Source organism: Neophocaena asiaeorientalis, unplaced genomic scaffold (assembly GCF_003031525.2).
Source record: "Neophocaena asiaeorientalis asiaeorientalis breed wild unplaced genomic scaffold, Neophocaena_asiaeorientalis_V1.1 scaffold21, whole genome shotgun sequence".
NCBI lineage: Eukaryota > Metazoa > Chordata > Mammalia > Artiodactyla > Phocoenidae > Neophocaena > Neophocaena asiaeorientalis.
This window is the reverse complement of record NW_020174053.1, coordinates 1,376,823-1,389,998: the sequence shown is the minus strand read 5'-3', so window position 1 is coordinate 1,389,998 and position 13,176 is coordinate 1,376,823. Positions and strand designations below refer to the sequence as shown.

At 43.1% G+C, this 13,176-nt stretch overlaps 1 protein-coding gene across 1 annotated transcript in view; it reads right to left on the bottom strand.

Moving 5' to 3' along the window:
• Nucleotides 1-4,607: 4,607 nt before the first annotated feature.
• The window catches only part of POU2AF3 (POU class 2 homeobox associating factor 3), a 9,569-nt gene continuing 1,000 nt past the window's right edge, over nt 4,608-13,176 (bottom strand). The window contains 5 exon segments of the mRNA XM_024754266.1: nt 4,608-5,195; nt 6,586-6,815; nt 8,221-8,275; nt 12,208-12,302; nt 13,079-13,149. Coding sequence (XP_024610034.1) covers nt 4,824-5,195; nt 6,586-6,815; nt 8,221-8,275; nt 12,208-12,302; nt 13,079-13,149 — 823 coding nt within the window. The 3' untranslated portion in view covers nt 4,608-4,823.

Below are 13,176 nucleotides of genomic sequence, written 5' to 3'. Positions count from 1 at the left end.
TGGTGATTGTAATTCGCAGCCAGGGTTGAGGACTCCTGAAGTAGATGATGTCTGGGTCCCTTTCCAGCCCTGAAATATTATCAGCCAAATTAATCTCAACCCCTTCCTGAAACTGTTTAAATGTTCAACTTGTAGGGGTAATTTTTTAAAGTTTATTACCCACTGTGTAAAGGCGTTCTTTTATTTGTCCTAAAGTTACCCCTTGTCTGTTAGCCTCTTTCATTTCCAAGCACTGTCATCCTCTAGCTGCATCTTGGAATTGCTGCTACTAATTGATGCCCTTTCCCTGTGATACTCTTGCCACCACTCACTGGCTGCAGGTCATTTCTTATTCACCCTGGGCCACAAGCCCCTGCATTAGATGCTGCCAACTCCACATGGGTCTCAGCAGATAGGGGTGAATCGGGCAGGCTTCCCTTTAAAGTCTCTTCACTTTATTCTCTGGACTTCCACCCAAAGCCCTATGGGGAACCAGACTTTCCTGAGCCAGTGGGGGGTAACCAGTAAGAATTATAATGTGGGAAGGGGAGGATTCAGACATAATGCTGAATGGCACTGTGCTCACCGTCTGAAAGAAAACCACGTCAAGTTTAAACCTCTCACGGGGAGCCCAATAAAGGATGCGTCCCTGTTCTTATGCTAGATCCTCTGCCCTCTGACAAACTGTCTTTTCAGAGAACACTCCCTTCTTTTCACAACCACAGTGAAATTGTTACCCTACCCACCTTTAGGAAAAGTGTCACCTCCCCACAAATTGACCTCTTCTGGTCATCAGAGCAATCCTAGGACTTGAGTAGCCCCCAGCAGAGCTCTTCTCAAAATCTGGCTTATCCAACTATGAATTACATGGAGGGAGGGAAGTGGGCCTCGATAGGACAGCCCCGTGTGAGCTTTGACAGATTTAGTCCTGACAGGTTAAAAGCGAATATCTCTTCTTTCCTGCTGATCACCCAGGTGGCAATGAATGAACATCTCTCTGTCTGTCTGTCTGTCTGTCTGTCTGTCTCTCTCTCTCACACACACACACACACACACACACACACACACACACACACATTTCCCAAGACCCAACTGCATGTTATTTATCTATATTAAAGCAAGAGAAACTGTTTTCTAAATGGATGCAGATTCCTGCCCTCAATGAGTTTGAAGCTTCATTACTGTGCAGAGCTGTGTCCACTCAGATTTGTTCATCTTCCAGCTCCTACATCTTGCCCAGAGGCCTGTTGGAGCAGAAGAAATGGGTCTACTTTCCCTGCCTTTTAAAGCACGGAGCCACCTAGTCCCAAATCCCCCCTCCGTTGCCACACTAAAATCTAGTCACTCGGGGCTTTGTGATACCCCCCACCCGGGACCAAATCTTGTTTCTTAGGCAGGGCATCTCCATCCCCTTAGCTGTGAGAGGAAGGGAGGCAGTGTGAGGGTTAATTTTCCTGAGCAGCCCTGCCACCATTGTGCAGGCATCACAGAGGGTTTGAGGATTTAGAAACGATTGTAAGTCTGTGTTTATTTTAGTCTATTATAGTCAGAGTTTTCATTGGCTTTGATTTGAACTCATTGTAGCCTTCATCTTTCTGGAATGAATAATGATTTTAAAAAACAATTTCTATCAAAAAGTAGCACTGCACCACCTCCCTCCCCGTTCCTGCCCTGGCCCCATCATTCCAGTTATCCTTATCTGTGCCTTGCTTTCTGATGTCCACCTGCAGTCTTAGGCAAGCTGCCAAACGTCACCGCTCTGGCCCATTGCTTGAGGTAATAGTTTCCAAATGTTTACTGCTTTCAACTTTGTCTCCTCTTATCTCTCTCAGGCTTCAAGGCTTGACCCCTAATGTAAATTTCCCAAGAATTTGAAAATCAGTCCACGCCCATCCTCCCCGTTTAAGATTTTTAAAATCACACCCTCTTTTAAACATTTGACTGGATTTTGAAGGCATGTAATCCGTCTTGCACACAGTAAGCACTTGATATTTTGTTCTATTGATCTCTCTAATGGTTCTGAATAACAAAATGATTCATTCATTTAAATTTCCATTTGTAATCTTATTAAATGCCTCTGAGGTATGAGGAACTGGCTACAGATATACATGTACAGATACATATATGACTTTTAAGGCAAAAGATCAAGTTCCAAATAGATTATGCTTCCAGGTCTAATGCATGGAAAGTATATTGAGACTATTGGAAGTTCTGACTGTGGCATCAGGTAACCTGAATTGGAGAACTGTGATCCCGATTTATAGGTTGTGTGACCTCGGGCAAGTCATTTCATCTCTCGAAGCAGCAGTTTTATCATTGAGAAAAATGAGAACCATAATAGTATCTATCGGGTGTGCTTGTTTGAAGATTAAATGAGATAATGCTCACGTCACTGGCCCATAGAAAGAGCTTAGTCCATGTAAGCTATTATTATTGTGCCTCTGGGTTCTACAAGGGAACAATCCAGACATTGAATACATCAGTGTTTTTCAAGTGTTTTTCAGAATCAACTTAGGTACATTTAAAAATGCAGATGCCTGGGCCCCACCACTGGCTTACTGATCATGCTTTCTCACACTGAGGTGTAGGCACCTGTATTTTACCCAGCTTCCCAGGCATCTGTTGATGAGAAGCCTTCTAGGTTGTCCCACTGCTGCTGCGGGGCTCCCGAGCTGTTGTGTGAGCTGCAGTGGGTAAGAGACTGGGTGGGCTCTGATAGACTTTGTAATGTGCCAGGTGATCTGTTGCCCCAAGTTTCTGCAAAGGTCTTAAAGACCATTTTAAGGTTGGAGATATTCATCGTAATGCACAGTAGCGATATTAGCTCTTGTCTCACATTTTTAAATGAATCTTTTTCCATGCCAGATTTAGGGAAAACCTCAGGGGCATGTGAAGAAAGAACAAGAAACAGGGAGGTAGGAAGTGCTCTCTGTTTGTTAGAGCTGCAAGATCACCTATTCAGAAGGCAGAGGATAGAAGTGGGGAAAAAAAGAAAAAGAATGGTACCCAGGAAAGAGAGATTCTGGTGCCAACCACTGGACATCTATGGGTTCTCTGCTCTCTGTCCCTTTGGGACAGCTGCTGGGGGTGGGGTGCAGGGCATGCAAGGGCTTTGGGCTGTGTGAACAGACGTTTGTTGACAATAGGCCAGCTTCAGTTTAGTTTGAAGCTATTAAAAATTTAGTTTTAAAGGCAGTAATTGTTCTGTTCCCCTGGCATATCTATTCCATGAGGCAGGTTGTAACCCGTCTTGTTTGCCCAAGCCTTAGCAGAGTCCCCAGTGAGGGGACAATTTGACGGTGTCAGTTTGAAAGCAAATCTGTCTCCTGATCAAAAGAAACCCACTGAGGTAGCAGTTTGTCACCTTCTTCCCCTCAGTCGCCAGAGTGGGGGACTCTAGCAGCTCTTGTGCTCGGCATCTTTGCATCCTGTGGACAGCTCGACCCGTCTGGGGAGCTCTGACTATTGGTAGTCAGCTGGGAACACAGCTTTGTGTGTACAGGGGTTTAATGGAGGATGATTCCACAGGTTCCTGAACAGTTTTTCACAAATGGCGACAAACTTTTCACCAGTGGAGAGTAGGAAGCACCACTTGGTGTTTTTCAGACCCAAGTTCAGGCACTTATTGGCTGGGTGACATTGGGCAGGTGACAACTTCTCTGAGCCTCAGATTCCTCATTTTGCTATCAATGTTGTTGCAAAGATTAAATGAGAGAATTAAATGTGTGAGAAAACCCTTAGACAATTCTGGCACACAGGAAGGGCTCAGAAAATGGTAGCTGTGGCCAGTTCCAATGGTACCAGTATTGCTGCCATTGTGATGAACCCCAAGACGAGGAAAATGTCCCCCAGACCTCACAGCAGGGATGAAGTCCTGTGCCTTAACGTCCTCTGCAAACAGGATTTAACAGTATAGTCTAGCACAGATGGCTTAAGTAACTCCTCTTCAGCTTGAAAGACAGTTGGCCTTGTTCAAATAGATCAATCAGAGGAAGTTCAGTTGTAAACAACATGGTCAATCCTACAAATCAATCTGTAAACACGAGCGATGCATATTTAAAGACCTAAAGCAAAAATTCAGAAACAGAAGGTAACAAAGAATTCTAACCTTTTTGGTACATCAACTGCATGGTAGCTCTCAAGAGAAAGATCAAGTATTTGCCCCGAAAGTTTACAAAAAAGGATTTTGGAAATGAAATATCTACAGGTTAACAGTGCTGTAGGTAAGATGTGCTTTTTGGTCATATTAACCTTCCACTGACACTGATAGATATGAGAAACTAATGATTCATAAATGTCTTTCTCTGATGTTGCCCCAAGATGTACACTCTCATCTAGCGGTGAGGCTGACTGTCCCTCTTCAGCCGTCATAGCTGTGTCTACCCTCCGTCTCCATGGGAGCCAAGGCACCTCACAATATTAAAATAATTTTCAATCCATGAACAAGTGAAATTAAATACTGAAGAGTAATTAGTGATTTCCAGAATTAGTTGATATTACTCAAATCAACTGGGGAATGAGTATTGGAAAATAAAAAAATAAGCCAACTTTTAATAATACAAAATTATTTATTAGTTAAAAAATTATAATTTGTTCATTACACAGAAAGTAAAACGAATATTCCCTACAACAATTTTAACTGTAAGCGTACAAAGTAGGAGTGGCACTATGACTGGGTCTGAATTTCATATTAATGCCTAAATTAGTGTCAGAAAATCGAAAATGGTGACATGTAAACTGCGCCTGTGATATTTTGTTAGCAGGTTGCATATTTTGAGTTGTCATCTAGAGGTGGTAAAAAAATAGATGCATGCATGCCATGTTCCAAACTAATGTAATTTCTATTAACTATAGCAGATGTCCCAGTTTGTTTCCCTCCTACAGAAATCACTGCTTGCTGCTGCTGAGGGAGTGAAGTTCACATAGTCTGTGCTGGGGTAAGCAAAACACTCTGAAGCTCTGAAGGTGTCCAAGTGTCCTGCCTTGCAGGATGCACAGCAGCAGACAGAGGCGGTGGCAGAGGAGAAGCAGTTGTACTGGGTGTGTGAGGGCAGGTGAGGGTAGGAGTAGTCTTCCGAGGGGTAGCCACAGTTTCTGGTGTCCAGAGAAGGGGGAGAGTTGTAATTCTCCGGAGTATATGAAGGTAGCTGAGCAGGAGAGTAACTGTAGTCTAAGGAACCAGAGAGAGTGGAGGAATCCGAAGGCCATCCTGGGTTCTAGAGAGATGAAAACCAAGGAACAAAAAGCTTGATAAATTAGACAGAATTAAAAGAACTCAATAGAGTAGATTGAGTAACTCAGAGTAAGAACATTAGGGGGAAAAAAAAAGAAAAGCACAACAAAACACCCAACCCAACCCAAGTCTGCAGAAGTAATTTTATTTGCTGGCTGGCGTGATTTCATGACACCGCATTCTATACTTACCTATTTCTTTCCCAACAATAAATTGCCTTGCTTCACTGGCTTTCTTTGTTATAAGCATACTTTAGAGCGTGCTTTGTTCTTAAACCACAAAATCCCATTGTGCTTCATCACCTGCGCATCAAATCCTGCTGTGTGCCACGATATAAGCTGCAGGTGGCAGCCTGGATGTTCTCCACACCCTTGACTGTGGAGAACAAGGTGAACATACACAGGTAGAACCGAGATCCTCAATGAGCCAGTGTCTGGGAGACTCCAAGACTCGAAACTACTGTTACAGGCGCTAAAGTCTTGACCCCTGCAGAGAAAGGTACTTTCTTCTTCCTCTTAAGCAGGTCCACAATTGTTACTGAGAAAGCCTAACTTGGAAGCTGGAAGAGAAGTGAATGACTGGGGCCCTGTGTGCATATCCGGTGGAGTTAATTTCTTATCCCCTTAAAATTTAGTCAGATACCTACACGGACTTTTGACAAACCAAAAGAAAAAAGTATTTACATTAAAAAACTACTTTCTAAGGTGTAAAAAAAACTATACGAGTATCTAAAAGACATCTTCAACAACTGGTATCTACCAATGGACACCTTATTTCCATTTTAAGTGGTAACACATTTTCAGACATTTGAGGTCCATGAAGAACAGACAATCCAAACGTTTTCAACTATTAGGAGTTCATTTTTTTACCAACCATCTCAGACCCAAATGAGTTCTTGTGCCTGTACCAGACCAAAATAACCAGTTAGTAGAGCCAATTCAATGCCAGAATAAAACAAAAAATCCCTTATCAGATGACAGTTTGTACTGTGTTGAAACAGGCTTAATTCTAATTTCTAGAACTCAAAAATCCAAGGGCCACTGTTTAAATCAGTAATTTCCAATGAGTAGATTTCTGAACTTTACAGTTTAAAAACATTAAATGAGTATTGCCGGGAAACCTCTTTTTATGGCTACACACCAAAAGTACTTGGGCGTAGCCGACTTGGGAAATCATAATTACGTGTGTATCCAAAGGATTTTGCCCTTCAGTGTGTGGCTATTTCTACCTCCATTGAGTTTTAAATGGTTCTTTGCTTGTTTCCTGGATGATTTTCTTGTTGATAGTGTCTTTATGATTTCTTACGAGATGATACAAACTCTCTGCCCCATAGTAAACAATAATAGGTTTTGTAAAGAACAGAGATAAATTACCAGGCTCTGGTTAAAGCAGAAAGGGGCAGGCTGGAAGCTGTCTGGGAAATAGTGTGGAGTACTTTGCATGGAACTGGGCGAAGGGTCCGGGTGTGTCTCTGTCTGAAGGTAGGAATCAAATATCTGGTCGAGGAAGCCTGGATTTTCTTCACAAGAAACACAACTGGAAAATTCTCGGGGTTGGAAATAATTGGGTGTGGAAGGAATTGGTTCAGGCTCAAAATACTGTCCTAGAAGAAAAAGGAAAAGGAGAGATTTTTGTTTAAAAATTGCACTTACAGATTTGAATCGAGTTCTGTTCTTTATTCTGAGTATTTACTACCTCTAGGGGGAAAGGGGGCTTAAGAAGTTCGAGAAAAGTAAGCAGGCAGGCAATCTGGATTTTTTAGTTGCCTTAGAGAATTCAAGTCCACTGAAATGAATCTGGTTAATAATGTGGAAACTGGCTGTAAATGTGGCCTGGGCAAAAGAAAACAATGGTGATCCCATTTCTGTCCAACTGTCACAGTCAAGCTCAAACTTCCCCTGTCCACTCTCTTAGACTATAAAGCACCAACACCCTACCCCTATCTGCAGTCCAAGTGACCCTCATCTCTCAGAAGTAACTTGTAGTGTTGTTTGAGACTTTAAGAAAACTTCTGATGCCATGGGAAATAATTCTCTTGATCTAGGGTTAATTGCTTTCCAAAAGTTTTCACACTTACTCAGTAACTTAAATTTTGAGGAGTATTACAAATGGCAATGCATATTATAAATAGGGAAACCAGGAATGTCTACAGATTAGTATTGCTCATTTTATATTATGAAAAGCAAAATGTTTCCTTAGTGAACATGTTACACATGATCATGGAATTAATATGTTAAATACCAAACAAGAATAGTTCTGAAACCCCTCCCTTTTCCATTTCAGTATTAATAGGCCCCATTTCTGATTATTACCCTTAAATGCTCATAGAAGATAGGTTTAGAGTGTGTCCATCAGAGGAATTACAGAACACTGGAGTTTTTGAAGTCTCGAGGCTCCTTTAAGGTTAAGTGGCACATTCAGTGGGGAGCTCCCATAGCACTGGTTTCCTTATATATGACCTCCTTAAACTCTGAGCCGTTGAGTGGCATAGGTAGGAGTGTTTATGTAATGGAGTTATTCGTAATGGGCTGAGAAAACTTACACTTGTTTGAACTGCTTTCTGGGAAGAGAGAAAAGAAGGGGAGGGAAGCCCCTGTTGGCTAGAAACTAAGCGAAACAAGAGCAAAGGCATTATTCTAGGACCTCGGGATGTTCTGTATTCCATCTAATAGTACACTAAAAAAGATAACAGGTTTCTGAAAACAGTTCTGATCTTTTAATCAGGTTTAGTTACTTGGAGACGAGGACCTGGAACTAATGTGAAGAACAAGCTCTTGGAGCAGAGTAGGTAGCAGGGAATAGACAGTTCAGAAATGAGGACAAAATGTTGCACTTGTTTCCTTGCTGGGCTTGTATTTGGAGTCACCATGCCTTTTTTCACCTTCTGATTGGTTGGATTCCAATTAAATGGTGGTGCCTATCCTAACCCCTGAATCAAGTACTGAAAGCCTTTCGAGATGGACTTTTGGAAGAGTTTTTGAGGGAATTGTAAGGCTGGCTTTACTGACCTGCAGAAGATGGTGGGACTGGGTCTGAAAGGTGGACACTGTTGCCTCCGGACAGCTGCCAAAGCAAGAAGATGACCACAAAGCAAAGTGAAATAAAAGTTCTTTAAAGGGAAATCTAAGACATTTTGACGTGAGCTGTGTTGTCTTCTGCTTAAGGTAAGCCAGATTCTTTCTTCTGAAAAAAACTCACTGTTGTGAAATACAACCAATGTTATATCTTCTTCGGATTCAACTTTCATTTTTGCTTGGGGATTTTTTTCTAATATCTCCCACTTAAATTATACAGGTTGTTAATTTTGATAAAAATTAATTTAAATGATTTTTATATGACATAAATGAACAGTGCAAGAAAACACAGTAAATAGCCTTTCTATTAAACTATTTAATTTAAATTAAATAAGGATTAACATTTATTTAATCCCAACTGTCCGTAACTTAGTCAATCGTTTTCCTCAAAAATTTCATATACTATCTGGCAGCTTAATCCTGGATAGCTAAAAATAGTCACATGTTCTTCCTAGCTATGAAATATTAAAATAGAGAATATTTTCTTAAAGTTGTAGTTAGTGAACTGGAGCCTATCTACATTCTAGTTAATGGCTGGGAAATATTTCACCTCTCGGTATGTTTTTTACTATTTTCTATAAAAGTTGCTTTTTTTCACTACGATAGTTAAATACCTGAAGTTTATGAGACTGTTCCTTTTAACTATTCAAAGTAAAGCAGCCTGTGTCTTCCAGTTAAATTGATAATTGTACTAACTGAGTTATTTAGGACTTCTTTTTTTTTTTTAGATTTCAGGTGGTGGCTTTAAAGTTTAAAGGGACCAGCCTTGCTCTGAGAATCTGTGCTGGGAAGCAGAGCTCAGCATGCCTCTCTCCTGGTTTACAGGGTATACTCACTCCTGTACACTGAGCCGCTGGGAGCCTGCATAGTCGGCCGCTGCTGAAACAGGAGGTGGTGTTAATTTTGAAAACGATCCATGCTGTAATATCATGAACCAGGAAGTTGGAATCCCTCACCAGTTCTTTATGCAAATATCTGGCTGCAGCTTAAGCTCAAGCACTTGCAAGGAGTGGGTTTTAAAAACTCAGCTTCAATGTAGAGCTCTGGTTAACCCCATTCCTCCCCTGGAATGGTCCGTTTGTAGGCCTCCCCAGGTTATCTCCCTCAGGTATGTTTACAATATCCTACTTGATATTATCTTTCTAGTCATGGGTTCACTTTCTACTTTGCTGCAAGAATACAAAGTCTCCACTCTCTTAGATTTCGAACAGCACAAAAATCCACAATCTACAATTTATAAAAATACATCAAGGTTGTTTAAAAAAATTAATGGTAAAAAAAGGGTAAATTATGTCTTTTGGTAAGTACTAACTCCAGTTTCTCTTTATCCTAAAGGTAAAAGAGTTGTGTGTGCATGCGTGTATGTGTGTAGGGCTGTTTGTAAATTGATCTGGCCGAAGTAAGTTTTTTAATCAAACTGACAAATCTGGCATACACATGTTTCTCCTGACATTGAGACCCTAATGTTTGTCTCAATCTATAACTTCCATTCAGGATTGCCTTCTTAAAATTTCAAATTGTGGATTCTACCCTGACTTTATAGCAAATTATGATAAATTTCTTCCTGCTTTATATATTTGATAAAGTTAACTCTTTCCTTGGCATAACGCTTCCCAGAGGTATCCTTAAACCACTGAACAAATTGGAGATGATCTCTGTTAAACCAGAAGCAGGCATACACCATGCCCTGTTACCTGCCATCCCTGCCTACTGAGTATACCTCACAGCTTTCCTAGAATCCTAGATCCTTCTGATGGTGCCCAGTGAGAGATTTTACATTTGGCTATCATAACTAAACCAACTCTGTGTTACTCCTCCATGTCTGTGAGGATCTGGGTGGATAAAATCTTCCAGAAAGCAAAGTAGGGCTTGCTTTGCTCTGCATGTTCCTGAAAGGCACTGGCTCAGAAGTACTGCTTGATTATTTCTCAGGGAGGAATTCAGAAAATTCAGATAAGTCAGACTGCTCCAGGGAACAGATACTGGTCAGATACACAAGTGCAATGTTTCAGCCTTGCCTTCCTTCCAGCAGCTAGCTAACAGGCGAACAGTGGCCAAACCAACCTGTAAGAGGCCAAGAGTAATAAAATTGCCATGTGCAAGTGGGCAACTGCAGTGCAGGTTGCAGCTGGAGCAGAATTCTACCAGGTACCAAAGCTCCTTAACAAAAGATTACATTTGTTAGGAACGTCTTGATGATTTTTTTTTGGCACCAGCAGTATTTCACAGTTCCCTTGTTCCTGGTTTTATTAATTTTATAATAATCTCTGAACTGAAGGCGTTGGTGGTTGAGGCTATCAGACTCCTGCTCAGCACAGCTGGATCTGCAGAAAGATGAATTTTCAGAGCCAGTGGGTGGGAAGTTTCTTTAAATATTAAGAACAAGAAGATCTTAGTCCCACTTTTTGCTCTACCATTAGTGACTGTAAGGCTTTGACCTTTAGACGTAATAGAGGCATACAGATCCCTGATCTACTTACCTCCCCTGGTTGTCATAAGAATTAAAAGAAATAGTGAGTGTGCAAAAGTGCTTTAAAAGAACCACTGGAAAACCCTGTACAAATGGAAGGAAGTTTTATGGTGTTAGCTGAAATTCTACACATGGAGGTACTGACTTTACATCCAGAAAATGTAAAATTTGTGCCGTACATGCCATATCACAGCAAGCTCACACCAGAACTCTAAAACTCTGAGCAAAGGGTGTGAATGAACATTACTGAATAGCTGGCTTTCAATCCCTGGTTGTACTTTTATTTTAGCTGCTTTTTGGAAATAATAAGAATGATAGTTAACATGTATTGAGCACTTTCTAAGTGGAAACCACTCTTCTAAGTGCTTATGTGCAATAACTCACTTAATCCTCACAAAATCCCATTATCTCCAGTTTAAAGATGAGGAAACTGAGACTGAGTAACTTGCGCGAGGCTTCATGCCATGGAGGAGCTGAGGTCTGGACCCAGTCCATTGGTTCTAAAACCCGTGTTGATCACCCCTATGGCATCTGCCTCTTCCCGAAAAGGCCCAGTTTCATGAAGTCGGGCATTCCACACAAACAGCACTGGACACAAAAACTGTTGTGCGACAGATGCCAATAAGCTGGAGACAGGACCAGTCTTACCACTGGCAACATGGGCTCTGTCCTTCATATCCGACATTCACACCCAAACCAACCCAAAGGCAACTGTGTGATCAAGGGCTCTCAGCAATGAATTGCCCTCTCTTGGAGGATAACCCCACCTAGTTTATTTGGTTCTGCTGCTGCCCTGAGCACTCTTGGTAGTACTTTCTGCTTTAGGATGTACATAAAATGGCAGGGTACCCTTATGACTGCCCAGATCAATCGCATGATAACTTGGAACTGCTCAAGGCTTCATTACATCTTAAGGAGGTTCTATATTTCAAGCTGTCTCCTCTGAGGCTACACAGCCCCTTTCGGCTGGGAAATTTCAGTGCCTGGTGATTTACAGATCAATGACCTCAGAGGCTGGGTTCCAGAAGAATGAGGTGGCGGGGAATGCTCCACAGAGATTCTCTCCTTGAAGGGCTCCCTAAAAGGAAGTTTCTGGGAGAGATTTTCTTTGCGTATGCGAGGGCACACACACTGTCTTCCTACAAAATAACAACCTGCTTACCTACTGGCTGCTTCTCCCCTGTACTGGACCAACATGCTCTTATACTCAACTATGATCAGTGAGGGATGGGCTTCCCCAAATCTTGAGCTCCACAACATGCCCCAGCTGTTCTCTGTTGTTTTCTGTGGTGAACTGGGATGAAGGTGGGCGCAGACGTTATAAGAACAGCTACGGAAGGCCAGGCCTGGGGATGGTGACTGGGGCCTAGGGTGGCCTCCTACACCTTCCCAGACACAGGGCTGAATGAAGCTGAACACGAGTTGGGAAGAAGTGAAGGGTTTATGCTTACGGTTCCCCCTGAGGCTGCCTGGTGTGCCCTTCTCTGCTGCAGCAGCTCCTTCACTGTGATCTTCACCCGGACACCTTGATACACCTTAGGTTTTTCTGGGGAAAGGCAACCGAGTCAGTGGTCAAGTGTGAGGTTTGGGTGTCAGGCTGGGGTGTGGGGGGGTTCTTTATAAACTATGGCACCTGAGGCCAGATCTCTAGGTCTGGAGAATGCAAAGAGAACGCTAAAAGACAGATGGGAAAGAAACTCAAATTTCTCAAACTCGAAAGGATGAAGAGATACCGTGGGCAGGTTTCAGGGCCCCAGTGGAAACAGAACCTATGGAAATCTGTGGGGCTACCTGCCCCAGGCTGAGCCCTATCCCTAGGCCAATAGCGCAGGTTTTTCTGCTCAGGAATGTGGAGACCAGTCTAGGGGAGCTCACCCCTTGGCTAAGTTAGGGGAACCTAGGGTTCTGGTCTGGGAGAGGATGGAGACCTCTCCCAGACCAGAACCTGAGGAGGGGTTGGGCGTCGCCGCAGCTGACATAGCCCACCCCACTCCCACGCCAGTGGAAGTTCTGAGTCCCTTCCTTCTCCGCCAGGGCAGACGTGGCTTCTGGGGAGCCTCTGACCTCTACGTGCCCTTGGCCTGGAAGCCAGCCCTGGGGCAAGCAGCCGGCAGGTGGGTTTGGCCAGCCTTGTCCTTGGGTCGGTGAGGGACTCGCCAGACTGACCCCAATAAAGGGACCAGGCCCGAGAACTCCCTCCCTCTCGTCTTTTTCTTCTGCCTTCTCTCCCTCACCCCCTTTCTCGCCTTTCCTGCTCTCCATCTTTTCCTCCTCCCTCCTTAGTCTCCGCTCCCGCTCGCTCCTCTTCCCGTCTCTCCCCACCCTCTCCCTTTCTGGGGCAGGCATTTCTCCGCGGCGCCCGAAGACTCCGAGTCGAGTCCGCGAAGCGCGAGCTGGGGAAGGCGTGCGGTGCGGCTGAG